The sequence below is a fragment of the Chenopodium album genome, chromosome 23 (assembly GCF_948465745.1).
Source record: "Chenopodium album chromosome 23, dcCheAlbu1.1, whole genome shotgun sequence".
Lineage (NCBI taxonomy): Eukaryota > Viridiplantae > Streptophyta > Magnoliopsida > Caryophyllales > Amaranthaceae > Chenopodium > Chenopodium album.
In genome coordinates, this window is record NC_137856.1 from 2,872,834 (window position 1) to 2,900,833 (window position 28,000).

A 28,000-nucleotide genomic window follows, 5' to 3' on the forward strand; every position below is an offset into this window, starting at 1 on the left:
AAATAAGTTACAATTTAGAAATATTATAAACTCCATCCATAAGTTTTACAATAAGATTAGATAAACACACATGATTCATGAATACTAAGGGATACCTAAGTCGTTTAATTTTCAATACTATTTAGTTTGTGTACATATGAATTTCTTTTCAAAAAAAAGAAAGAAAGATACACATAGTTTTTTTCAAAAAAAAGAAAAAAAGATACACATAATTAGGAGAAGTTTTCTCTCAAGACTATACCTAACGACTTATCAAAAGAAATAAAAAGGGAAAACTACTACTTATTCAACATTCCACGAGAAGGTATTGAAAAGGCACCCACAGTCTAGGGTTGATATCCTAATATTCGTATCTAAAGTAACCTAACCAAAAAAATATATTCTGTTGCTCGATTAATTATCGATAAACATGGTGAGACTCCACGATGTTGAAGTTGCGAATAAGTCTTTTGATATTTATATAAAAAAAAAAAGCACTTACATTGGCTACATTGGGGGTAAATAAGCATATCATTTGTTCTTAGTACTCCTTTGGGCTTAGTTCCTATTTGTTTGCCTCATAAACAACGCATGCTTTATTACGGCTAGGACCAAAAATTTGCAAGTGGATGGGAGTCCCCCTGGGCACATAGGCCCTATTTATTTGGCTCGCAAATAGGAAGGTAATCTAGAGTTTGGTGGTACATTTTCCCTCTTAATGGTACAATGGTATATTTTTGTGTACTATAATGCACCATCATATCTTTCACTTACATGTTTTCATTATTTACAAAAATGCCATCCTTTATGCAATGTTAGTAAATAGGGCCTATGCATCAATAGTTAACCAGTGGATGGAGGTATCACATCAATTTACTTTTGCAAGTGTATGCAATTGAGGGTTAATGTTTGAGACATTATTTTATAAGAAAATGAAACAATTCTTAAGAGATGATACAAATAAAACATACAGACGGAAATAGTAACAAATCTCTTGTGACTTTAAGTGTAGCACATAAACTCTGCTCTTACAATGAAAATCTAAATCAATTTTTAAAGCGGCAAAATCAATTAAAAGATCACTTAATATCTATGGTTAAATTCAACTTGTCAATAACCATTTATAAAGAAAGTATGCAATTACTATTTATAATAAATTTTTATACAACTAAGCACAACCCAATCAAGGATGGACAATGATTCAAACTAAAAAATGGTCCAAATCTGATCCAACTTAGTCGAGTCAATCACTTCAAACTTTTAAAGGACACATTATATAACACACGTATTTGGCTTTAATAGTACGTTTTATTGATGGGTCCCATTTAACGCATGAATGAGGATGGTTGTTGCTTTGGCACATCAAAGTTTTCGGCATATATGTATCTATCTTTTGTGGGTCCATTTTTCATGAACTCCAAGTGCAAATTTGTTGAGAATATTTTCCCTAAGAGTTAAAAATGCTTGTATATGCCAAATTAAATAAGTCCTCAAATTAAAAAAGAATCCACATGATTTGTGTGAATATAAGTTTATAGTATATGATAGATAAGAAGATAACAGGTTTATTGGAAAAAAAAAAAAAAAAAAAGAAGATAAGAGGATAACATAACACCATTCGCTCCTACTTTATATATTATATAGGATGTGAAAAATGTTAGTAGTGTTAACAAATGTGAATTTAACCAATCTTGTATCAACTATTATATGTCTTAATAGACTTGATTTTTATGAATGCAACATTACCCTACTCAAAGAAGTCCTTCCTAAAAGTTAAAATGGCATGAACTAAGAGCATCTCCAATGATTTACAAAAAGGACCTGCTTGCAAATTAAATTAAATTGTAAGCATGTAGCTTACCATTAGAGTGACAATATTGATGTAGCTACATCAAGCAACGTTGCTCAAACAAGCTACATTGCTTGATTTTTCAAAGAACACTTTATCCACTTATATTATGACATGTGTATTATTAAAATTATTTAATTTATTTACTTATTTTTTTCAAGCTACAACATTCTATTGCTCACCATTTGAGCACCTTGTAGCTTTTATTTTATTTTATTTTATTTTGACAAAAGCACCTTGTAGCTTAATAATATACTAGCTCAAAATTTTGATGTATCAAGGTAAGCAACAAGCCCTTATAGCTTACCACTGGAGATGTTCTAAGGGCCTGTTTTCTTCAGCTTATTTTCAGTTCAGTTCCAATAAGTTCAGTTCAGTTCATTTCATTTCTTATTTTAATTTCCTCCTCTCATAAAATATTCAATTCAGTTTAGTTCAGCTCTGCTCTAATAAGTTCAGTTCAGTCCAGTCAATCAAAATAGACCCTAAGCTAGAGAGTTACACGCTAAAACATGTTTAAAAATTGAAACGGCTTAAATACTCACTAAAGAAGTAAAGTATACAAAAAAATTTGGTAGCGGTGATTTTTTTTGATAGATGAAAAATTAATTGTTACATTTTTTTAGGGTTTAATTTAAGAAGTTTCTTATGATTGAAGAACTATTAATGTAAGTAAACTAATTTGACAATTAGTTTACTATTACTGTTTAACCAATTTTAATGTTCAATCATATTGTTTCAAAATACATGCACCTAATTATAATTTCAAAACAGATACTGTAAATAACATCAAATGACACATAACAATCCGGGACATAACTAGTTTGTCAATTATACATTGACAACAATTGTCAAAACTCCAACCAATAGATGTCTCTCCAAAATTAGAAAAAAAAGTTAAAAAAATTGCATTATTAAGATATTGTAATCATGAAAGCTCACATATCTTTTGTCTTTTACCCTAACTACACATGACCAATGGGGATGATTTGACATCATCATTCAAAGATTATTGCTCCTAATCAAGCAAAGTATGATGTCCCAAGATTTTACAAAGTTTAGTGAACTCTATCATCAATATAGGAAAGCGTTTTCTTTTCCCATATCAATATCAATCAAATATTCAAATGTAACGAATTTTTGCTCAAAAGTGATCTAGATACCACTCTCCCATATGACATATCCCTACGACAAAGGCGAAAACATTCCAAATCTATCAGCATGGTTTAACTATACATCCCGAGGATTTAGTTATTACTTTATTGATATGAATAATGTAAACTATCAAATAAAGAAATACAGTTTTAGATACAAAATTTGTAATAATCCTAAAAATTTTCTTGATCGAGATTGAGAATGATCAATAGTGAAGGATAAAAATTTTAAGTGCTTGATTCACCTTACTAATGGATGGTTTTTATTTTTGAAAGTCAGGAAAAAAAAAGGTCAAAGTTAGTTAAAAATTGTATTGTTGTATGCTTTCAGTTTAAATAAGGCCAAAAAGGATTAGAAGCGAGAGGTTTCTTTATTTTTTGAACCGTGTGTTTAATATATACGAAGTATATAACTAAAATATATCTTTGTGTTGATGTCGTCCAATCAACCTAAATTAGTAAGCAATAGCACCAATCATAATACTCTCTTTGGTGCACAAAAATATTTTTAAAGTTCCTTCATAAATAGTTTATGAAAAATGACTGATGAAATGATCCAAATATTAATAGTCAATTTATAGTTTTTTTTTTTTTTTTTTTTTTTTTTTTTTTAAAAAAAAAAAAAAAATACTTGTTAAAAGATTATGTTACAAAAGGCATAATTATGTTAAACTTGGCGCGTACAATGTATCTTCATATTTTCAAATTGAAAATAAACATATTTTGAACAATTGACCATATAATACACGGAGTATTAATATGCGAGTATTGTATATAGACGTATGAAGTATAATATTTTAACAATAATAATTATTTGAAACAATTTAATATATTTTAAAATACAATAGTCAGTACAAGGAAAGTCGGAATAAATTTTCCTCCTTAACACTATAAATGACCCAATAGCATTTAGGTAAATAGTCATTTCATTAAATATTCTTAATTGTCATTAAAACCTTAAAAATGCCTAATCATACAAAATCCAAGGAGTAGCTAATAATTTAATGAGAGAGACAAGGATGATGCAAAAGAAAGTGGGAGCCAGAAAGGCAAAGAATGATCTGATCTGATCCTCAACAATATGATAATGAATGATGATTAAAGCATAGCCAAAAGAAGTACTTGAAACTTCAAACTCCTATAATGCATGTTTTCCATGTACAATTAATTAGTTAATTAATAATTTTAGTTGTTACACCCCACCAAACGTCCAAACCCTAGGTGAAAGAATCAATTGCAAAAGATGAAAGGAGAAAGGGGGGTTCACCAATTGCGATTGATTTGATAAGGAAAAGTTTGAAGTTGAGATGTTTATATAGGTCCATGGATCGAACTTCACCACGTACGGGATAGGGTGGGGATGCTTAAAGCATTAACTCGCCAAATCTTACTTAACTGAGATACTTAGACGGACCACATCTTACCACCCAAAACAAGCGATTTATCTTCAATTAACGGATATAGAATAAAAATTACACTTTTATTATAGGGTAATTAACAAAGCGAGTTATCATATACTAACATGGTCCCCGTCAAAAAAAAAAAAAAAAATACTAACATGGTCAATCTAGAATTGAAATCAGTTCAACTTAGGGTTTGTTCTCTTTAGCTTAATTTTAATTCAACTCAGTTCTTAATTTCCTTCCCTCATAAACAACTCAATTCAGTTCAGCTCAGCTCAATAAATTAGAACATGCCCTAAAATCCCATAACTGGCAGAGTTCTAACTAGTATAGTATATAAAACAATTATTTAAGGACCGAATGTAGTACCTCTTGAAATCATTACCATAGTATGACAGAATCAAAAATTTAACTTTCTAAAAGAGTAATTACTATAGGCCCAATCAAGATAAAAAAAAGTAACCAAAAAAAAAAAACAAAGTAACTCACCATATGGCATATATAGAGAGTAAATAGAAAAAATTCTTTCCAAGTTATTTTTTTTTTTAATTTTTATATTTTAGAATTATGACAGTTTTTACTTGGTATCCGTACACAAAATTTCACCTTTCAATAGATTCTTTCAACATCACAAATAAAAGGGTGAATAATTATGAGTTTAATAAAAAGATATCATCATACAAAAAAGAAATAATTCCAAAATATCAAATATTGACAATAAAGAACCTACAAATATAAATAGACCATCCCTCCCACAGCTGTAGGACAGTGACAACAATCTCTGTGCAACCAAAAGAATACAAACACATCAATCAATCAATACTATATACTAAAAGACACACTAGCAATGACACGTGTCATCTCTGGTGTGTCCTTAGTTATTATTTTTTTATATAAAAAATCTATTAATTAAGGAAACAAATAAATTTCAAAAATAATTTTATTTGTTGTACATATTCCATATTAATGTAGTATATTTAAAATAAAAAGATTTCACAAATCTTTCTAAAACAATAAAATTGGATAACTATAAACCAAAAATTGTATTCCTAAAAATATATTGTGATCTGTTTTATAAAAGAAAAAATATTGCTCAGATTTTTTGCCTACTTTTATTTTAATTGTGTATTAGAAACCACAATTAGCCTTGCAAATACCAATTTAACATATCACATACTTTTATTATTCCTCGACTAATTTATGTTTATAATACTTATCTATTAATAATCTATACTGATCACCGTGCATGGCACGGGATCTAACCTAGTTTTTCATATATTACCAGCACCAATCACCACATACTTCTAAATCTTATACCAAATTTGAGGGCAACAAAATGTGCCTAAATAATCCAAATATATTTATAATTTAATTATATAATAATAACCCCACAAAATGTAACAAACTGCTTGTCCAAGGACCAAGATCTGGGGTTCCCTTATCATAAGAATGTGTCACAGATTTAGTATCAGACATTCTAGTATTGCTTTGATTGGGTGTTTGCCCATTTGTCGAACATATCATGGTATTGTGTCACACAAGATCTTGGTTGAGTAATGATAAATCTCTGTTTGTGAGTGTGTATGTACTTCAGAGGTTGATTTTGCGCGCGCATGCATGCATGCATACGTGCATAGCAAAAGATGGTAAAGAAGCTCTCTCAGAGTCTGATCCAAGTTATATGTTTATGGAGAAATGAATCTGCGACAACTGTGACACGTTAGATTTAGTTACCTGTTTGAAGAGATGTTTCGCCGTGAAAAGGTAGCTGGAAGCCAAAGAGCAAGCTGCTGAATCCACTTCACTGGGTTCCTGCTTTTCCATATAAATACAAATTAGCTTTATAATTTACTAGATGGCCTAGATCTGATGTTGATTGGACGAACTTTCACAAAAGGAGGAAATATGCCATCAGCAACAAATCATTAACTAAGAAAGATAGTAAAGGAAAACCCAGCAAGAAAAACACTATACAATTACAAAAAAAAGGTAAATGATAATCAAACTGCTAACCATGTTGGGTAAAAGAGATCCGTCAATGAACTCCCACATAGTTGTTCAAACATTAGTAAGGTAATCATAGATAATTCAACATTATCATATTATAAGAGCAAAAAGTGAGCAATTAACAGGCAATAGGCTAATCCTCATTCAGTGTGATTAAACGATTTCAGTGACAATGACGCAATAGTTTTTCAAAAAGAGCTGCTACCTACTTTACTTTCATTAGTCGGAAGTTAAAGCCATCTATATATATTTTACACCATAATTGGATGAGTAGAGATCCTTATAGGCTACTTTAGTCACATAAAGAAGCAATAGCCAAGACAACTAGTTTAATTTAAAATAATCATCCTAATTGTACTCGTTATGTTCTTCACATCAGATACAGCAATTTAATAAGATTGCATGATGATTATATTCCTTATCACTATGTCCTTGTCATTGAGAGATAACAGCATTCTTAATTCAACACCCAGCATGATAGATTTCCACCAAGTAACAAGTCAACCAGATCCTGTGAGGCAGCAGGCCTAATATGCAATTTAAAATTCCCATATTTCGCAATCAGTGATGACAGATTTCCATATGGTAGTGACTTGCAAAAATAATTTAAAAACATGTCAAACTAATTGTCGGCACACTGAATGTATAATGCTATATATGATGTATAAGTGAACTTGAGAATAAAAACACTTACGGAGTACACATTAGTAACGAGGGTACAGCCAGTTCCATATCAAAAATTTTCATGCTACAGCCAGTCTGATGGCGAAATGGAATATGTTATTTCTTATTTATGCATGAGAAGATTGAGCTAGTTTAAATGAAAATAATCAACCCTGCTCTAATTGTAAATCTCCAGTAGGATGTATGCCAAGCCAAGCCAAAAAAAAAAAAAAAAGGGCCAATTTAAGCAAACTTCGCATTAAAAGAGACATTTTCTAGTTTCAATGTGACATTTTCTCTTACTACAAGAAACCAAAAGAAAACAGCTACTAAACTTTATATCCTCAATGTACGGGGCAGTTACTGCCATCTTCTGCAACATCCTACTTGACTAACATTATTTACACAATGAATGATCAAAAGTCATACAAAATTCAGCCTTTAAAAGCAATGAACAGGTCTAAAAGCTATGAGGATCACAAGCAATTAGAAGGGTTTTGTAAGCAGGTTGGCTAACAATTTAGACTAAAGAAAAAAAAAGTGAAAAAGAAGAAAACTTCTACCAGGATGATGATTCATTTTGTCCATTCAGCTGATGTTGATATGTCCAGTCATCTGATTGAGACTTGGAATATACGCTGCGCTGGAACTTGTCAGACAATTCTTGATAAGGTTGAACCTCTGATGGGTGTACACGGAGAATTGCATTCTTTAAATGTTCCATCTTTATCTCTGAAGAATTTAAGTCCTCCTGATTGCATTGAAACTTGCATATAAAAATTTACAGCTGAAGATATAATGAATTATTCAATCACCGAAGAACTAAGACAACATACTTCAATAGCTGAAATTGCCGCTTCCCTGCAAATCAATGATATATCAGCACCAGTACAGCCTTCAGTGAAACGAGCCAGCTCTCTAATGTCAACATCAGAACTGCAAGGCATTTTACGCAAATGAACATGGAATACGTCAACACGATCTGCTTCACAAGGGGGTCCAACATATAACAGTCGATCAAACCGCCCTGTTCAATAACCAGGTCCAACATCAAGACAATATTCTGAAGTTAGGAACGCGAAGGAAAAGGAATAAAAAATAACCAAACATTTATTCATGACTGTATATTGCAGAGAAGCCGGAGGTTCACCTGGTCTAAGAAGGGCAGGATCAATCTTGTCAGGACGATTTGTTGCAGCAATAACAGTAACATTAACTCTTCCATGCAGACCTAGAAATAAAGGGGTCTTCTCAGGGATCCAGCCATCATATATAACATAAATAAGAAATAACATTGGTGACCATACATTATACTCAAGCCTGCTTTACTATAATAGACCAGATTTCCTTCATTGCACCACTTAATAAAAGGGGACCTTAATCTAAGACTGTACAACAAGTTCCCGTTCAAGTTTATTGTAGATCACGAGAGTATAAAGGAAATTTTCCAATTCCATTAAGTATACTAAAGATACTGCTACTAACCACACAAAAAGGCTTACCATCCAATTCAACCAAAAGTTGACTCATGACCCTATCTGCAACTGAAACACCATCACTTTCCTTTCCACGGATGACAGCAAGACTGTCTATTTCATCAAAAAATATTATTGATGGGGCGTTAGCTCTTGCTTTAGCAAATAGCGTTCTTACAGCCTTCTCAGATTCACCAACCCACTTGCTGAATAGCTCTGGACCCTTAACAGCCAGAAAATTCAGGCCTGCCTCAGAAGCTACAGCACGGGCCATCAGAGTTTTGCTGCATCCTGGGGGACCAAACATCAACACTCCTGTTGGTGGGCGGGTCCCAATTCGCTCAAAAGCATCCTGGTGCTTTTGAGGCCACTCAACAGCCTCCATCAATTGTGCCTTAACTTCCTCCTGTCCACCAACATCTTCCCACTTGACCTTGGGAATCTCAAGAATTACCTGCAGAACAAGCAGATAAGAGAGGAAAGGATTAAATCATACTTCATACATCAATCTAGCTGTTGAACTTGAAAGACTGAAGCAACATCCCAATTCACATGTCAAAGGCTGGCAAAATACACATGGCATAATGAATTGTGTGGGTGTAAGGAGTGGAGGGGGGGGGGGGGATAGAATCGCATAAGATTCACAGAGTTATACCTACTGTAATGCAGCAATATGTCACATTTCAGAGGCAAGTTTCAAAACTCAGGTTAGAAATTCTCAAAAAGAAAAAAGAATTGCCACATAGGTTTTAACATACCAGCATAATCATATGTTGCATTAAGAACTGCTTATTCACTTGTCAAAAAAAAAAAAAAAAAAAAAATTCTTCTACTTTTAACAGAGTTATAAAGCAATTCCCCAATGTACTTCTCCTCTATACCCAATGAATAACAGCAATGCAAGGAAGTTAAAGAGAGCATCAATGTAGTGTAAGTCAATACTGTTCAGCAATTAGTCATTTCCAAATATCTGTGATTCAAGTGCATCTAATGATTAAGACAATTTCCTATTGCAACAAGTATAGAACATTAAGACGGCAGTGCGGCAATACATAGATCAAAACAGAAGTAAACTCAAGACGCTCATAAGCTTCAAAATACACAGACATTATACTCCGTAATTAATGACATGAGCTCTATTTCAAATACTATATGTGGGGATTTGATAATCATTTCTTAAAAAAAAAATAACAAAACTCTCTCAAACTACTGTCTTTAAAATCATCAAGTTTGGTCTCAAATGGTCAGCAAAAAAATCCTTCAAAATTTTATTTACTACATAAGCATTCTGAGATTCAGTTGAGATAAGGCATTGGCATACTAGTAAAATCTATTTTTCTATGAACTTAAAATCTGGGAAAAGATATCCAGCATACCTCACGCATAGCACTTGGACGTATTTTCATTCTAGCCCTCTCAAAATCTTCGAAGGTTATCTTCAACATATATTCTATTGAAGAACACCCATAACTATCTAAAATCACTTCCTCCCTGTTAACCACTGTTTCCCCAGAACTAGGAAATGGCACAGAAGTAATAGACTCAGTCAATTCCAAATCTTTTGAACACGAAGAAGCCTCAAGATCATCTACATTTATTTCCCTGGCATCTTTTGCATCACAATCTCCCGACATCGCACCAGAACCATCATGAGTAGAGCTTTTAGAATATAAATCATCTATAGAGTTAATTGACTGAATACAACGCCTTAAGCAGACCATAGCTGCCTCATTTGAAAGGGAAGCCAGATCTGCTCCGACAAAACCGTGTGTAGCCACAGCAAGCTGCTGGATTTGAGTAAATGAAAGAGAATGTTCCATTCTATCCAGAAGTGTAGTCAATATATCAAGTCGTTGATCGGGAGATGGTACACCTGTGTAAATATATACATTAGTGATTATCTACTCCTAGGATGATGCCTATGCTGTTCTTGCATCACATAATATAGTACAAAGTATATCATTATCTTTTACATGTATAGAAAATCATATGAAAAGCATTGGCAACACAGAGTTCACATCATATCATATGAAGTTTGTGATGTGGCAGCACAAGGATACACGATACCCTTTTGGAAGATAATTACCTATTTCAATTTCTCTATCTAGTCTTCCAGGTCGTCTAAGTGCAGGCTCAATACACTCGAGCCTATTGGTAGCAGCAACTACAAGAAGACCATTTGTTATGCTTATCCCATCCATCAAATTCAGCAAAGTTGCAACCATCCTTTGCGATAGCTCCTCACCACCTTCTTTTCTGGCTGGCGCAATAGAATCCAGCTCATCAATAAAAACCTATACAACGAGTTTCCTAATCAGCAAAATCCAACACATATCAGGCAAATTGACAAGCATTAACATCATCTAAACCTTTGGTGTCTACATATCACAATATCTAGGAACCAAAAAGTAGGGAAGCAGATCTAACCACAGAGGGGGCAGCTTCACTAGCTGACTTGAAGACATCATGGAGTCCCTGTTCACTTTCCCCGTGATATTGGCTGACAATTTCAGGTCCATTAACTTTAAAGAAGTTAACCCCAGCATCATGAGCACATAGTTGAGCCAAGGACGTCTTCCCAGTGCCAGGTGGCCCATGAAGCAGCACTCCTTTTGTTGTTCGTAACCCCAGACTAAAATAGTCAAATACTAATCAAGATACAATATCAACAATTGAAAAGGGAATCATAATAAAGCTCCTGTAGGATATACATATATGAGTACATAAGGAAGCATCTACTAACAATATCAAACATTTTATCTGTCATGATAAGAACAAAGTCACCATGATGGTAATCGATCCAGTAAGCTAAAGGTACAACAGACACCAGTACAGCAACTTTTTCAGGTGTTCAACAGTCTGAAATCTAGAGTTAAAGCCATTCAGAGTTTCAGACTCAATATCATTTGCCAGGTTCAATAAATTGTCATTTTTTATAATATATTCCACAATTTCTTTAGCTTTTTGCAAAAAAAAAAGATCGCATATTTTGCATACATTAGCTACAGTGACACTAGTGATACTATTGAAGATCAAGTGCACTCACAATGCACTTTACTACATGATAGTGAATGGTGCTGAAAGCTAATAAGAACAAATGCCACCATCAGAAGCTGTAAGTGTCTCCATATGAGCTTAGTGATAGAAGATTACAAGATGAATATTGCCAGCATATGTAAACTGGAAAAAAAAGATATTTAGACTTGCAATTAATAACAAACCTTGACAAGGAATTCTTCACTGACGAAGAGATGATTTCTCGCAGAAGCGTGTACTCCTTGCATAGTCCGCCCAACATTGTACTTCCAACTCCCATTTTTACATTGACTTCCTTAGATTCCATTTCACCAGGACTTGAAGTTATTTTCTCTGGAGTCTCTGATGATACTGTTGACTGTGAACCAATTTTTATTTTTGTTGCACGATCTATGATGAATGCCTCTTTATCACAATGAAGTAGAGGAGTTTGGTTAGGATTTCTGATAGTACTATCAGATGACAAACTTTTCAAACCCACCACTTCGAAAAGGCAAAGTCTAGAGAGCACTGGGACAGTCACAAGGTTTCCACAGAGTAAAGCACGAGAACATAACCATGAAACAGCAGTACACTGCAGAAGTTTGTTTGCGTCCTTATCTTCTAGGATTTCTTGCATCTCAATTGTGTCAAAATAGGATACCTTTATCCCATTTAAATGAGATACTAAATCTTCAGATGTCAATGAACTCTTGCTAGGACTTGGAGAGCATGGCCTTGAGCGTTCAAGTGAGGGTGTCCGAGGGGAAGAAGGGTTGCCATTTTCATACTGTTTCATGGTTTTGCAAATAGAATTTCTAGATGGGGAAGATGCATCCATAATCTTTGCTGAAGCATTTTTGAATGGTAGCAGTCTCAATGATAGTTCTTTGCAGTAATGTACAGAAGAATGGTCCACGGAAGAGCTGTGAAGCTTTCCATTACTTTGTATATGCGTAGTCAATGATCCACCCTGAATAGGTTGCACAAACATAACTCTCCCAACAGAAGGACAACCCAATGTATTATTTAGATTAGAAGAGATTTTAACTCCATTCTTTAAAAGCTGCAAGAGACAACACATGAGACCCAGTCAATAGGATGCATACCCATCACTGGCTATATAGTTTTCAAATTCAAAGTACATTGTGGATTGGGTTCTCAACATAGATCTAAAACATCAGAATATGATAGGGGTAAATTTATATATCCACTTGTCAAGAATTTAAAATCCTCCCCAACCCACCCACTCCAAACAATTAAAAAAATCCTTAAAATGATGGCTAGTCTTATGTGCACCATGTCATATTCCTTGATTTACAAATAAAGGCCTTGCAATGGTTTTTTCCAGAGAAAAAAAGGTGAGCGAACCAGCTAAAAATCTTTCAGCAATATATAGATTAGCTTGTGCTACAGAACAACAATACCCAGAATTTGGGTTTCTCAGTATACAATTGATTAACTCTGATAACAGGTGATTTATTTTTTAAACTTCAATCCTTTTTCCAGTTAAATTCCATACTCAATAAACCAAAATTCATAAGGAGTAAATTTTTTCACTTAGACCTTACTAGAAGGATATGCTGTTGCAAGGGCAAAATAGTTTCCTGCTTTGTTATCCAACTTCCCATCCCAATCAAGTCCAAATTGTTCACTGCATTCTGCTGACAATGAACTCAAAGGAGAACTACTGTTCGAATATCCATCTATCGAAGCGAGTGATACCTGCCACATCACGCAAAATCCGTAAGTTATATAAACAAAAATACACAATAGTATACTAATATTACAATTATCAACAAACTAATTACCCTATAATAAACACATCTAGTGCATAAGAGCAACCCACATTAGAATGGCAATTACAATTAACAATAAATACCCACAATAAGCTTTCAAATGCATTTAACAAAAATGTCTCATGTCATACATAAATCACTAAAAGATGAAATAAATACAAAACATGATAAAATTATACTATATAAGTCCTATTTCCTTCAAATTTGTTCATCAAACTTGCAATTTGAAGTAAACAAGAAGTATTTATAATCAGAAACCACGAAAGCTAGTGCAATTAACATATAATCCAATCAAAAACCAAACCCACAAAATTACAAGACTATAAAAACACAAATTATCTCTTCTAATGCAATTTCACAAGAACAATCTGTCATATAACAGTAAAAATCTGAGCAAGTAAATACAGCCATACTACTAAGTAGAACAAGAAACAAACACAAGAATTAGAAAAAGTAGAAGGATTACCGAAACAAGGGAGGCAGGGGAGATGGAAGAAGCAAGCATAGAAGCTTCAGAAAGCCAAATTTTGCTACCCTTTTGGTTGGGGGAGGAATCGAACTCGGATAATTGGGCAATAAGAGCAGATTGAGTGATGAAAGAAGGGAACTTTCTGGAAGCTTCTAGAAGGGTATTTTGGAGGTCAATTTCAGAGAAAATGGAGGGAGAAGATTGAGAAGAAGGTGAAGAAGGTGGGTTTTCTTGCTGTGAAGATTGAAGCTTTGATAATGGAGTTTTTGATGATTTTTTCTTTGATTTTGAAGACATTTTGTCAATCTGAAAGTGTGTAAATTGTGTATACAAGGGTTGGTTTTGCTACTGGAGTATAGAAGAAGAAGAAGAAGGAGGGGAAAAGGGCAGGAATGCAAGAAGGGTTTTTGGACTTAAACCCTCAAGGGTTCATTGGTTCAATAACGAAGAGGGAAAAAAATGGGACTAAGTAAACGTCTTTGATTGGGGTTAGGCCCCGTTAAGTGCACCTTATTTTTACTTATTTTAGAATAAGATCATATCAGAAAAAATAAGTTCAGATCTTCGTTTGATATGCAGTTTTTTATTGCTAAATCTTTAGTTTCGTAATGAAAAAAATTATGAAAATTACATATTAATAAAATACACATTATTACGAAGCTAACAATACCTCATTTGATAAATTTTTTCTTTATAGATTATCATACACTTAAGGTTAAAGTTTGGTCAAATCAGACAATCAGATGATACATTGATACTAGATCAGATCAAATTAGATCACACCAGATCAGATAAGGTGAACTAAACAAGGCCTTAGTTTCAACATTCGAGAACGAGTAGGTGATTGGAGTTGATCAATTTTGTCAAGTTATTCCTATTTTGATTAGTTGAATACAATAAGAACTAAATTCTTTAATAAGACTTTAAGACTAATAATCCCTCTGGAAGAAAAAGGACTAATAATCCCTCTAACAAATCCACATTTTCAAAGGAATATATAAGTCTATTACAGGAGGAAAAAAAAAAGATCTATAGATATACAATGAATAAGGTTTAAAAATAGACTAAAATCATACTCAAATACCATTTTAAATAAGGATGTCAATGAGGTGGGTCAAGTGAGAGACCCGAATATGTCCGATTTAATGGGTGATGGGGGATAAAAATCATACTCGCCATGGATGGTGGGACGTGGGTAGATTCTGGGTTATACCCCGCCCCGCCCCTGCCCCACTTCATACCATACCCACATGGCCACATCCATATATTATGTAATATTGTTGTATTTTGAAGCGAGGATTAGGCGGTCTTGGGTGAGGATTAAGTGGGTGTGGGTATCCAAGTGGGGGGGGGGGGGGGTGGGACAAAGATGGTTTTGAAATTGTACCCGTCGTAGGGATGAATATGGGGATGAGAATGTTAGGCGGGATGGGGGATAGAAAAGCCAACATCCGCCCCGCCTCGCCCCGCTCCATTGACATCCCTAATAACTCTAGTGCTATATATCAATAACTCTAATTTCGTGCTATATATTTTGTATATTTCTTCAAAAAGAACATACTGTAACTATTTGGGATCAAAGATTAGTTATGTAGAAATATAGTTATCTTAAGTTCCGCTTCATTTTGTTCGTTTATCACTAATAGTGTGTTAACTTTTATGATAAAAATGAAGCCACAAAATTCATGAAAGAAAACAAAGCGAATTTAATTTAATAACATTTAAAAAATTAGCATGATTATGTCACAAGTCATTTAAGTATTACAAAAAATGTTTTGGAAAAAAAGTATATAAGAAAAAGAGTAAATTTGGAGTACCTAAATTGAAATTGTTAAAAAAATTACAATTATCCAATTAAACATGTCTCTAGACATCAGTCACACTCCAGAGCATTTGGAATTTATCTACAAAAATGAAACTTTTCGTTTCCAAGGCACACACTTTGTACACTTTTATGTCAAACATTGATAAAATATATTAGGAAAGTAGAGGGAGTAGGATATATGTTCAATGAGGCACATTTAACAAGGAGCACATTATAAGATGTATACTTCCCACCATTGTAAATATTCAAGCTCTCAGCAACTAGGAAGCTAAGACTTGAAATATAGAACAAGTGAACATAAATGTAGGCAAACTGCTCCATGAAAAACAACCGAAGCCGATTGAAAAACAATAATTTGTCTAATTTTCTTACAGCTTTCTTTGCATTATGGTAAAGCATTATATAAAGTTGATTAATCATCAAACAACTGCTCAACATTAGACCATACAATCAGTAAAATTGAACTACAATTATTGTATATTGATGAGTTGTATAATTTTCATCAACATAAAGAAAAATCACACTAGATAAGTTTTCTATGCTGTCATCAGCAATGACAAAAGTTAATCTAAAGAATCATAACCGATCATCATCAAGCTATGATGAAGACAGAACCAAGAGAGACATGGGTGGTGAGCACAAAGCCACAGCACATTTCTCAGGCTTTGAGTATTTCTTGTACACAGTCTGCAGTTTGTGTCCTGGGGCTACTGAGTGCAGGTTTGCCAGCATCTTTGCACATCCCCTGAAAATTCCAACACCGCGAAAATACAAGTCAATCATCAATCAATAGTTATATCAGTAGTATTAACCAATATACCATATAGTATAAGTTTTATGTCAAGGAAATTACATGAGTTGTGACTCTGAAAACCCAGTGTGAGTTCTGAGGGTCTCGGTCCAGCTAGGTGTCTTGAACAAGGTAAGCCGAGCAACATAGACGGCGGAGGCAGCAACCATGGATGGGCAAAACGAGATAGAGCCATAGTGCATCAGGGCAAGCTCAGATAGGAAGTAGACCAAGTTCTCCATCTGCCATAAGCATAAACAGGTCAAAATAAGCATAACATTTCTACCAAAAATGGTCAGATACAAGCATATGTTCTGAGATAGATACTCACTTCGCTATCAGGAATCGAGGCCTTGATGTATCGCGAAAGGAAAACATATGGAGTAGGAACAGTTATGTACCACTCTAGCTGGCCTAGTATGGCCTTCTCCATTTTCAGTATTTGTTCATTGCTGTATGCCCTTTCTGATATGCTCACAAAGTCATTAACCTGAAAACATTTACAAGGAATTAATCCAGGGTTTCAAACTATGCTGAGGACTAAGCTAAGTAGTGCTAAACAGCACAGTATATAATTTCTGCAGTAAGTACCTCAGGAGCCCAGATTTCCTCATACTTGCAGGCAATCAACATAGCACCAATACCCACAAGCTGCAATTCTCTCCTTGGGACAGATTTCAACGAAAGAAACCGATCAGCCAAGTTAATGGTCAGATAAAGGGTCTCAGGCATGAGCTCAAATCTGTTGTGCACTTCAATCAACCAATCAACTAAAATAGCCCTCATTTTTTCGTTGATTTCGGGTTGCGAATTCATATAGTCACAAGGCCGACTCTCATTCTACCACCAAAAACAAGAACAATTCATCAATTCCCTGCTACTTATAACAAGAACCATAACAAAACTGAAATTCTAAAAGTGGGTTTAATAAGATTATACCTCTGCTATCTTATAGAAAGTGTAGATATCCTCAACATATTCAACCACAGCTAACTCATTATCAACATCAGATGCATCAATGTCAACTAGTTCCTTTGGCTTGTTAGTCAGACCACAAGCAGCCTATAATCCCACCAAAAACATCTTATTCAGAATCCAATGTAACAGTAATTTTACCAATCTAACATTCAAAGCAAAGTCTCAAATGTCAGTAAATTAGTCCAAATATACCTTGCTCCTAGCAGTAAGTACAGCAGTCATACTAGGAACCTTCTTCTTCTTCCTATAACCAACTGATCTTTCATTCTGAGTCACCAATTTCTCTGGTTTCTCCTGCTTCTTCTCTTCTGTATCAGGGCTTATCTCAATCACTTCCACTGGTTTTGGCTTCGTAGCCGGGACCGCCCTCTTCGTCGGTGGCTTTGGCACCACCACTGCCTTTCCTGCCACTCCTGGGGCAGCCTGCAACATCAAAAATCATATCAATATCATCCCAATAAAAAATTTCAACACCCACACAAAAAAATTAATGAAAATGCTATTATTAAACCTTCTTGATCTTATTATCTCCGCCAGCCTGTGCATTAGCAAGTAATTTGGCCCCAAAACTCCTGTGAACAGAGAAGTATAAAATTAGGGTTTATAAAAAATAAAAAAAAGATTTCAATTTGTAAAAATAATCATACAAAAATTCAATTGATTTGGGGAAAACCTTGTAATGGGTCTTTGTAGTTTGCCTTCAACACCTCGAATTGTAACAAGATTGCCAATATCATTCAAAGCTTTTCTGTTTCTACCCTGTCCTTCTGCTGCGTTCTTTTGCTTGATTCCGCCATTATTATTACCTTCAACTGCAAAATCATTTCTTGAATGTTAATTCTAGTGAAATAATAAATAATTTTATCAAAATAAATTTATAAATTAATGAAACCCAGAAAAGAGAACGATTAAATTTTGGGGAAAAATTAATTGAACCCAGAAAATCAATTCGACGTTAAACGAGTTCCAGGTCCCAAACATTCAATCAAACAACAGACAATTGAGTGAACGACGATCGAATCGTTAGGAGTTAAAATCCACAAACCCAGAAAAATCATTTTAAAAATGAAAGATGGAAGATTACCCAGAATTTTTTTCGATCACAAAACGATTTAAAGAAGACGAAATTTCAAAAACGAAATACAAAACGGCGATTAAATCCTTTCAACACGAATCAGAATAACCCAGATAAAAAAAAAAATTACAGAAAATAACCCAGAAATTATTAAAATTCTTCTGGGTTTGTTCAACATAAACAAAACTAACATCAAATCGAAGAATTAGAAATTGAAAGAAGGGGATGAGAGGAGAAATAAAGACGTACCATTTTGAGGAAGAACTACTCTGGAAGCCATGGATTTTAATGGAAGAAGAAAAGAATGGAGAGGATCAAAATCAAACCAGAAAAAAACGTAGAAGATTAGTTTGAATTTCTCTGTTTCCCCTCTTTTTATTCTGTTGTTATAGAAGGGTGAAGAAGAAGATGGGGAAAACTGCGACTGTGAATTGCTGCCCTATTTTGTAAGATGAGAGCCAAGGTGGTACTTCTAACGGTCATATTATTGTATTTGAAAATATAGCCGTTGGGTGGCTTCTTTGACAATTGAGATGTCTAAACGAGGAGAGCATAAAAAAAATGAACAAATTAGGGGAAAAGTGAGCCAAATAACAATATTATGCTTAATCTTGCTCCCTTAACAAGATTATGCCAAATAACAATAAGTTAATAAAGATTATCAAAGAGTAAATTTGTAATTTGTAATTTGTAACAGGTAGCAAACGATATGGCCGAAAAATCTACACTTTGTAAAACTTCAGGTAACGGTTAGGAGTTAGGAATTTCCCAAATTATTTACCTTCCTAAAGGAAAGAAATCAACCTTATTTTTTCAAAAAAAAAAAATAAAATAAAAAAAAAAAGCCAACTTAAAATAAAAAATAATTCTTCAAAATTATATATATAAAAATACTAGTAAATCAATTTATTTGGTCTATTAATAACAAAAATCAAAGTATCTCTTTTTTTTTTTTTTTTTTTTGACAAATCATCATATCTCTTTAGTAGCATAATCAATTAATCACTTGTACATATTTAGTTGAAAATAGTATGCATTTTACTTTTGTAAAAGTGGTGAAGAAATTCAATATAGTGAAGTTGTGAGTAGTATTTCTAATTTTTTTTTTTTTTTCAATTTATATTTATTTTTCGCATTAAAGGTAATGAATTATCAAGGCCTTGAACAATTATTACCTATAATGCTCAAAATGTGTGTGCGTTTTTTTTTTTATATAATTTTTTGACCAAATAACAATATTATGCTTAATCTTTCTTTTTTTTTAAAAAAAATAAAATAACACGGAGCTAACTCATAAATATCATATGAAACTTTAGACGAGACTTCTTCAATCCACACCCTCATGTCCTCAAATTCCTTGTTAATATGCGCTAATTTATGTGCTACATTGTTAGTTTGTTACCCTTTCTACCAATATGAGAGAAATCAATATAAGAACACTGATTAGCTATCGACCCAAAGCATGAGCTCTCGCTTGTACCATTCTTCAGTGGGCATTGAATAGTTGTCAACCTCTAGGATCACACGGTTCAGGCCTGCTTCTATGGCAATTGTGAGTGCATGTCTTGCTGCTAGCGCTTCTGCTACTTCCACCTCTTTGCTTCCCCTGAAACAGCAGCATCTGAGTTGATCTCGCACATGCCAATCGCAGGAGGCTGCCAATGCTGAGGGGCTTTCACTTGATTTAACAAGTCAGATGGTAAGCATTCATTAGCCTTCTCAAATTCCCCAACTAGGCTAACTGCTTTTGTTATGACTTCCTTCATGCGAATGCAGCGTTTCTCAACAATACAAGCATTGCGTTCAAGCCAAATATCCCAAAAAAGACTCCAGAAGATATCCAACCAACTCTTCTCATTGTTATTTTCCACAAGAGATAACATCCAGTTTTAAAGCGTCATGTTCTTCCCAACATCAGTGTTTAATTCAGCCTTCGGGTTTTTATATTGTTGATAATTTTAAAACGAATTATAAGTAAAAATAAATTGAACATTTTAGGGGATACCAATACCAAAACCTCTTCACTTAACATACAAGTATAGAGATAGTGTGAAACATATGAAGTATACTGTATACACCTTTGTGAATCAAGTGAAAACCGGGCACTTAATATACGAGTATCATATACGAAGTATATATAATATATATATCTATATCAATAAGAAAGGCCACGGCCAAAAAATTAGGCAAATTATAAAAAACAATGCCTAAGTTAGGGTCGCAACCAAGATTAGTGGAACTCCAATACAAGCCATTCTTCTATCTGTATCATCTAAAGCACACAAATATACAACAAAAATAACACACCAAGAAAACCATAACAAAAAAAAAAAAAAAAAAATCTAGGGAAAAAATCAGGTTAAACTCTCATACAGTCCAATAAATGCTTTGAGTTTCGGTTAGGCTTGATATTAGGCTCTGTCATCACTCATCAGGTCCAGCGAGTACGACCTGTTCACGATGAAAAAAAAATATCAATAAGCACTAGATAGTATACACACTCCCCTTATGCACTTTCACAAACACACTTCAAAGACAATATACTTCGTAAGTTGTCACAAATGAAAAGACAAGTAAAGTGGGGGGGGGGGGGGGGGGGATATTGTTGCAAGAGGAGATGATTGTTTGTTTAGTTATCTAAATGTTCACAGAGTAGAAACTTACATGACAATCAAGAGCATATTTTCTTGCGATCATGATGGCAGCATTCCTATCTCTTTCAGTTTCGAGTGTCAATACATAGGAAACTCCCTTCCTTGCTTGCCAAAACAATGATTTGGAAGCAGCATTACCACCGCCTCTTACACCACATAGCTGGACCAGAGAAAAAAACAGAAAGATTGTAGATAAGTGAAAGTTATCAGGCCATCAGTAGGAGCCAGGAGGGAATTTTTAATTAAGGGAGTATTTGGAAAACCGGCTTTGTACTGATAAGATTAGCATATTCTCAGACCACTCTAGATCCCTCCAAAGTCTGTGTTTTGAGCGAGGCTAAACCTTTCTGCTTTTTCCCACTCCTAGGACACCAAGTAGTGGTGGACATGTATGTTTATATAGTACATGTATATATGTCTGTCAAAATACAGTTATCACAAGATTTTATTCATTGGTGACCTCATGCACTTTCCTCACATATGGGTAGAGGAATTAATAAGGTACGAGGATTTGGGATGCACAAAATATATGGAAGGAAATTACTCTGAAGCATTATTCTACATGACATTTAATTATTTATACTCAGGATGCAAGATCATTGTTACTACTAAGCAATTTGGTTGAAACACGCTAATAACAAAGACTCATGCAAAATCATGTACCTGCATTGATGTAGAATAAGTCTCTCTGGTCTTATTTATCCATCCTCTACTAAGTTTTATTCTCGATTTTCCCACATGAAATACATGAACAGAATGTGATGGATAATCATGTCCATTCATCTGCGATATCACTACCTGCATGGATTTAAAAACATATTAGCTACTACAGCTAACGTGCCTAATTGTCTTATTATGAACTTCTTAGTACAGAAAGGAGGGGCTATGGAGAACTTTATAGTAAATGGTCACATTTAGGATACCAGTACGTGATATACAGAGATGTTTACAGCATTATAGTGTCACTGCTCCTTAACGAGCAATCATTAAAAGGTTCCCAATACCCTCACAAATTTCACTCCATTTAATGGTGGTAATGGGAATAATTTTGTATGTAAATTTGCAGAGAAAGCCCCATGGTAATGCAAATTTATTTTCAATTATCTCCCAAGTATGTTTATTGTTTTGTAAATTTCCATCAGCACTTCTTACCTTATTAGAAGAGAAAAACATAGAAGTCGAGAGCTGTTATCATGGTTATTGACAGATTTACTCCTAAACTCAATACCATTACTGTACTTTATTATCAAATATCAACAGGCCCTAAAAGAAATAGCTCGTTCACATTCAAAAAGGTTGCAGCAAATAAAGACTTTCCTATCAGCTAGTAGTATGAACCAAATAGGGGAAAGAAAAAGCATACATGGAATTCAGCATTGGACCGCCGCTGAAGTGATTGCACATGGCTTGTCAATCCAGGAGCTGCCACAAAAGTGATAAATATCTTATGGGTGAGAGACTAGCACTCATGTGTGTGCCTCTGTGTGAGAGAAAGACAGAGAGAGACAGGGAGAAAGGGAGAAAGAGAGACATGGAGAAGAAGGAAGACTGGAAGAGAAAACGAACCAGGGTCAATGGGGGCAACTGTTGTCACTGAAATTGTCTGAGTATCGGAAACAACATCAGCTCGCAAAATTTTGCCCACATCTAAAGGTTCCGGTGCATAAATTGGTTTGTTGGCACCTAGAAACAGAAGTAGATAACTAAGCAAAATAACCTACAAGATTAGAGAGCTTTAGATGAAACACTGAAATTGCCAAATCATGAGTTATCAAGAATTTTTTTTTTTTTGAACTTCCAACTTCGTATCCAAATCAAACTGAACCCAAAGAATCACCTTCGATAAAAGAAAAAACAAGATAAAATGAGCACAAATGGGAGTGAGTTTTCTCACGAATTCACAAGTAGATTTTTAAAAATTAGATATGAAAAGGCCACAACCTAACATATATATTCCTAAAGAAAACAAAATGAGTTTAAGCTTGAAAAATTATGAAAGTAGTGAGATCAAAAAATACACATGATTTAGACTACTGCCATCAGAATGGTGTTTTCGGTAAGTACATCAGTAATAAAAGACATTGCAGAAAGATCAATATCAGTGAAGAAATATCATTTAGCTTAGACAGAATGCAATAAAAAAAAACACAGTTACAAAAGCTTGGTACAAAAATGAAATACATGCAGGTGATGCCTATGGCCTGGTATATAGTCACCTGCTAGTAGTTCGGTATGGTCACCCTCAGGTGATAAACGGAACCACTGAATAGAGCATTTTGAAAGATCAGGAGCATTATTGGCACGAGGCCGGATCCTAAGACATGAACCTAGGGTTTGAGCACCTTCTAATTGGTACACACATAGTCTACTTTCTTCTGCCCTCTTGGTCATGGCCAGCTGAGAAGTAAATATAAGGTCAGGTCAGCAATCTTAGCTAGTTTAAAATATATTGATTGTATAACCCAAAAATAAAGAACAATGTAACGAAGTAAATCAGAACATCTAATTGTCATTTAACTGCAAGAGATCTTTATTGAATGAAGGAATGTAAATAAACCTCTTTTTGAAGCTTAGCCGAGAATATAGATTTCTCTCTAAGTTGAAGCCTAAGAGCTCGAAGTTCATGTTCCATGTCCATCACCTATAATATAAAAGGTCAGGAGCTATTTAAACAGGGAAAGAAAAGAGCAGGAAAGGGAGAACCCCAGTGAAAGGAAGATGCAGGAAAAATTAAGGCAAAACATCTGCATGAGCTGTGTCACCAAAAGCCAATTTGAGGTATCCTTGAAGGTTTTATAAATATATGGTGATATAACCATAGATCTTTTACTGAAATACCTTTACTAAAAGTACAATAAAATTATGCATTGACACACCTTGCATGGCTGATGATTCAATCTGATTCGTCTAGCTTCCTGAACCTCCTCCACCAATGTCTCAACGTCCTAAATTAATCAAGATCAAAACAGTATGACAAAAGGTTAACAACTTCAAAAGTCAATTTCAATTGACCAGAGTACTGACATGTAGAAGCTCAGTTCAAAGTACTTTTGTCCAATCAAATTAGACAATATTACAGGATTCCAAGGTAATTATATGAATATCCATTTCAACTTATCTATTAGCACCAACATTTTAATTCAGGAATATGAAAATTAGATCTTCTGGTAGTTGTATAAGTTAACTCCGAAAACAGACCACCTTTTACAAACCTGCTTTCCGGATGTTTGAGCGAGTTTTTCTTCTTCTTCAAGAGCTTCCCCAAATCTTTGTACTACAGCTCTAGCACTCTCAATTTCAGCACAAGCAAAGGATCTTTCCTGGTTTACCAATCTTTTGGCATCTTCAGAAGCCTGTAAATGAAATCAAGAGAAATATAAATGCCAATTCTGTCCAAAGAATAAACAGTGGTCTGACTTTCTGAAGTCAGAAAAATTGCAGAGGTCACAGTTAAGTCCATAAATTTAACAGCCCATCACCTGCTTAAGAAAGTTTGCCAGCTTCTTGACCTCAAATTTCTCTTGTATTAACTCTCCTTCCTCTTGAGTTAGCTTAACTGCCAAAGCTTCCACCTGTGGAAACGGTGTGTAACTTGAATAAACCATACATAATAAAATTTAGAAGATGGTAAATGATAAAAATATGCAGCTTGCACAAATCAGATGAACAAAATATATCAGGTGAGGCGAGGCAATATGAGTATATGACTTTAAGACAGCCACATATTGCAGAATATATTGTATGTTAAATCTACAAGCTATCTCAGTTTCTTTAAATGTTTTTGATATAGAAAGCTACACAGAAACAAGAAGGAAATGTTTAATTGTCAAATGCTGAAATGTGAAGATAGCATGACCATTATAATTAAACATTTGAAGCAGGAGATTTTTAACAGCAACAATAGCTAATGCACATACTGCTTTTCCTATTTTAAAAGAAATAATTTCCACAAACAGCACTACTATTGAGTATCCCTTCTTACCAAAGAAGGCATGGTTCCCTAAGTTAGGCTAGGGCCACTTCTAGCCAAGGTTTTAGTTTATTATGACTCCGAAAGTGAGTTCATTAACAAGATTTCTGATGGGGCTCCCATCCATGGGTAAATTAGAGATGGCAAACGTAGAGAGCCTTTCCCATTTAATTGCAAAGGGAGAACCTCTTATTAATAATACCCCTGCAATGCCACAATTCCATGAATATCCCAAGTTGGCAAACTCTAAGTAGCAGGTAGTTAAAGGACAGCAGAGCCAGAAAAAGGTCCCCAAATGCTTATCCTCTATTGACACATACGATGGCTAACAAATGGACCGCAATAACCTGTGACTTCATAATGCCATAGAATCCCTCAGGATTCAATTCTTATACTTCAAGAGTATAAAGTTTCAGATTCTGAAAAAACCAACTATGAATCAGCAGATCAGAAACCAATTTCCCTTGTGTCACAGTTCACAATACTCTTCCATTCACTACAGCTTAACATCTCAACTATGAATAATGGTGGATCAGACAGCTAACAAGGCACCGTGAACACAAGTTATAAAGCTCAGTAAGAAACCAATATGATCAAAACAAGGTACAGAGGACTAACCATAGAGATAGCTTTTTCCACATCCTCCTTATTTCTACCAGCCATACACCCTTTCAATGATTCCAAAGCATCTCTAAGTTTTTTCAATAGAACATGTCCCTCCAAAGAAGCCGTCTCCCTGAGTTTCGCCTAATAACCAAACAAACACAAATTTGTTAATATGCAATGCCTTTAGTTCCTTACAAGAGCTACACCCCTTCAACAAACAATGAAAGACAGTACAACATAAGCAGCTAAAAGCCAATAACCTCATCTGATAGCTTAGCTGCAGCAGCTAAATTCTTATCAAATTTAGTAGCAAGATCTCGAACAGATAGACGCTTGTGTTGCTCGGCCAGTTGCTTGGTTTCTTGTGTAACAACCTCCTTGAGGGGCGGCGAATCAGGATTAGTCTTAGGCTCTTCTACTATCTCATTGTTGGGTCCAATTTTATACTTTGGAAATCCATCAGAAGGGAAACTAACATCAGCTGAAACTGATAGAACTGCATCATGCTGTACCTCATACTCAAACTCTGGACTCACCCTTGTCATTGTAAATCAGGGTTCTGCACAAATTGAACAACCACCCTTTAAACTACAAACATTTTGCAAAATCATACTGTAACATTTCATAACATCAAATCTTTTTAATTTTTGACATGTCCCATATATAATCTAAAGTCTAATTTGTTTCTAATTAAGCAAAATTAATTATGAAAACAATTAAGATAATAACATTACTGTTTAAGCATGATTATCCTTCTTTCAAAAAAGAAAAAAAAGCATGATTATCCCAGAAATCTAAAAAATTTTGCAAACTAACAAGATATTTTCCAGAGAGGATTTCTAGCAAAAACATTAAAAATCCTACTTTGATGAAATAAAGCAGATTAATTAAAAATCATAAACGCACTAAAGTGTTAATTACTTGCAAGTTAATAAACCCCTTTTAATAATACTTCAAAATAGGAAATTATGTGCCAAAAATTGAAACTTGAGTCCATAAAAAAGCTGGATCATCAGCTTAAATTAGAACTAACAAATCATATCATCCACCCCATTAAAGAAAATTAATAATACATACATGCATGATGATTCATACATACATACATACACATAAAAACAAATTAGCCACAATAAACCCAAGTAAAGTTTATCAAGCAAACCGCCAAAATTAATCTCTGAAGATGCCAACAGAAAAAATCAGTCACCCCATTAAAAAAATAAAAACAATAAACTTAAAACCGTCCTAGATAGGCTATAACGCCTAGAGAATCAAGTACGAGTTCAATGGTAGAGTTCCCACCTTCTAACCCGGGTTTGATTCTTATCAAACGACCTTATTATTGTTACGATCCCTCGTTTAGACGGGGTCGTAACAAAATATTTAACATAAAACCCGACCCCTAAATAAACGATTAAGGAAATAGAATACTTACTAGGATTAGTAGCACAATGTAGGAAATATCATGGAAAAATGTTAAATTTGGGAAGAAAAATGTATATATGAAAAATAAGAAGGTATTAAATAAAGGAGGATATAATGCTGAAGAAGTGCTTTTAACAAAGCAAAGTGAGGAAAAAGGAAAAGGGATGAATGCGAAAAAAGTGTGTAATTTTGCTGGGGTTTTCTTTCTTTTTCTAACGACTAAATAATACAAGAAGTGTTGATAAATTACGTTTCTTTTTCACTTTGATTCTTTTGTTGGAGAATGAGGGAGAAAATTGGAAAAGAAAAGGCTGCTGTGATTTCACGCGCTGTACAATTGTGGGACCATTGTTCTTGAGGTTGGAGGGAAGGAGAAGGAGGGAAGAGAAGGTGTAGTGAATGAGAGTGATTGATGCTTTCTTCTAAGTTATTAAGTGAATGTTGAAGATTATACTAGGCCGTGGAAGTGGCTCGTGCTTTGGGGTTAGTTAGGCCCGGCTCATTAGCTATGCATTGAATAGTATTCTGTAATTGGTAATTATTAAAGGGACTTTCGTCTAAGTTATTGAGTGAATGTTGAAAATTATATTAGATCGTAGAAGTGGCTCATGTTTTTGGGGTTAGTTAGGTTCGGCTCATTAGCTATGCATTGAATAGTATTATGTGATTGGTATTTATTAAAAGGACTATGTACATATATCAAATATGGACTAAGTCCACGAACAAATCATGTTGTACCCTAGGCTAAATTTCATTTAGTAGATCATGTTTTTCAGACTAAAATAATGAAATACTTGGTAATAGGTCATGTTGTGCATGCCTCATGAACTTGTTTATTCATGGCGGGTGTTGTTGCATCATGAGTTA

At 34.3% G+C, this 28,000-nt stretch overlaps 3 protein-coding genes across 4 annotated transcripts; all 3 read right to left on the reverse strand.

Annotated features, from left to right (window-relative positions):
* Positions 1-5,826: 5,826 nt before the first annotated feature.
* Positions 5,827-14,161, reverse strand: LOC145609064 (calmodulin-interacting protein 111-like). The gene is made up of 11 exons (XM_081664634.1): positions 13,811-14,161; positions 13,112-13,270; positions 11,752-12,611; positions 10,958-11,162; positions 10,617-10,824; positions 9,907-10,403; positions 8,558-8,984; positions 8,206-8,286; positions 7,892-8,082; positions 7,619-7,806; positions 5,827-6,197 (listed from the first exon to the last, which is right to left on the reverse strand). Exons 1-11 carry the CDS (start codon positions 14,108-14,110, stop codon positions 6,116-6,118), a joined length of 3,198 nt encoding a protein of 1,065 aa, XP_081520760.1. The 5' UTR covers positions 14,111-14,161; the 3' UTR covers positions 5,827-6,115.
* Positions 14,162-16,062: 1,901 nt separating this feature from the next.
* LOC145608105 (G2/mitotic-specific cyclin S13-7-like) lies at positions 16,063-18,869 on the reverse strand. The gene is made up of 9 exons (XM_081663707.1): positions 18,731-18,869; positions 18,080-18,218; positions 17,918-17,978; positions 17,599-17,829; positions 17,368-17,490; positions 17,020-17,268; positions 16,760-16,918; positions 16,492-16,670; positions 16,063-16,383 (listed from the first exon to the last, which is right to left on the reverse strand). The coding sequence occupies exons 1-9, from the start codon at positions 18,759-18,761 to the stop codon at positions 16,236-16,238; spliced, it is 1,320 nt and encodes a 439-aa protein (XP_081519833.1). The 5' UTR covers positions 18,762-18,869; the 3' UTR covers positions 16,063-16,235.
* Positions 18,870-20,606: 1,737 nt separating this feature from the next.
* LOC145607913 (stomatal closure-related actin-binding protein 3-like) lies at positions 20,607-27,333 on the reverse strand. Of its 2 annotated transcripts, XM_081663509.1 has the most exons (13): positions 27,144-27,329; positions 25,972-26,270; positions 25,724-25,852; positions 24,615-24,707; positions 24,348-24,488; positions 24,012-24,080; positions 23,693-23,776; positions 23,352-23,532; positions 22,702-22,818; positions 22,499-22,557; positions 21,799-21,933; positions 21,146-21,295; positions 20,607-20,932 (listed from the first exon to the last, which is right to left on the reverse strand). In XM_081663509.1, the coding sequence occupies exons 2-13, from the start codon at positions 26,254-26,256 to the stop codon at positions 20,906-20,908; spliced, it is 1,470 nt and encodes a 489-aa protein (XP_081519635.1). In that variant the 5' UTR covers positions 26,257-26,270; positions 27,144-27,329; the 3' UTR covers positions 20,607-20,905. The 2 variants fall into 2 exon arrangements, with proteins under 2 accessions (XP_081519635.1, XP_081519636.1); XM_081663510.1 differs by lacking the exons at positions 20,607-20,932; positions 21,146-21,295 and adding an exon at positions 21,326-21,553 and having other exon boundaries at positions 27,144-27,333.
* Positions 27,334-28,000: the final 667 nt, after the last annotated feature.

Bases quoted from the DNA above. Each gene is read 5' to 3' on its own strand.
- LOC145609064 (XM_081664634.1), bottom strand. From the start codon at position 14,110: ATGTCTTCAAAATCAAAGAAAAAATCATCAAAAACTCCATTATCAAAG. The intron at 10,404-10,616 runs GTAATTATCTTC...ATATTTACACAG, and splicing joins AGATAGAGAAATTGAAATAG to GTGTACCATCTCCCGATCAA. The intron at 8,287-8,557 runs GTAAGCCTTTTT...CTTTATTTCTAG, and splicing joins ACTTTTGGTTGAATTGGATG to GTCTGCATGGAAGAGTTAAT.
- LOC145608105 (XM_081663707.1), bottom strand. From the start codon at position 18,761: ATGGCTTCCAGAGTAGTTCTTCCTCAAAATG. The intron at 17,491-17,598 runs GTATATTTGGAC...GTGGGATTATAG, and splicing joins TACTTACTGCTAGGAGCAAG to GCTGCTTGTGGTCTGACTAA. The intron at 16,384-16,491 runs GTAATTTCCTTG...TGGAATTTTCAG, and splicing joins TTTTCAGAGTCACAACTCAT to GGGATGTGCAAAGATGCTGG.
- LOC145607913 (XM_081663509.1), bottom strand. From the start codon at position 26,256: ATGACAAGGGTGAGTCCAGAGTTTGAGTATGAGGTACAGCATGATGCA. The intron at 24,708-25,723 runs GTTAGTCCTCTG...CCGTTTCCACAG, and splicing joins TGGAAAAAGCTATCTCTATG to GTGGAAGCTTTGGCAGTTAA. The intron at 22,558-22,701 runs GTTCGTTTTCTC...CTTTTGTGGCAG, and splicing joins AGTTGCCCCCATTGACCCTG to CTCCTGGATTGACAAGCCAT.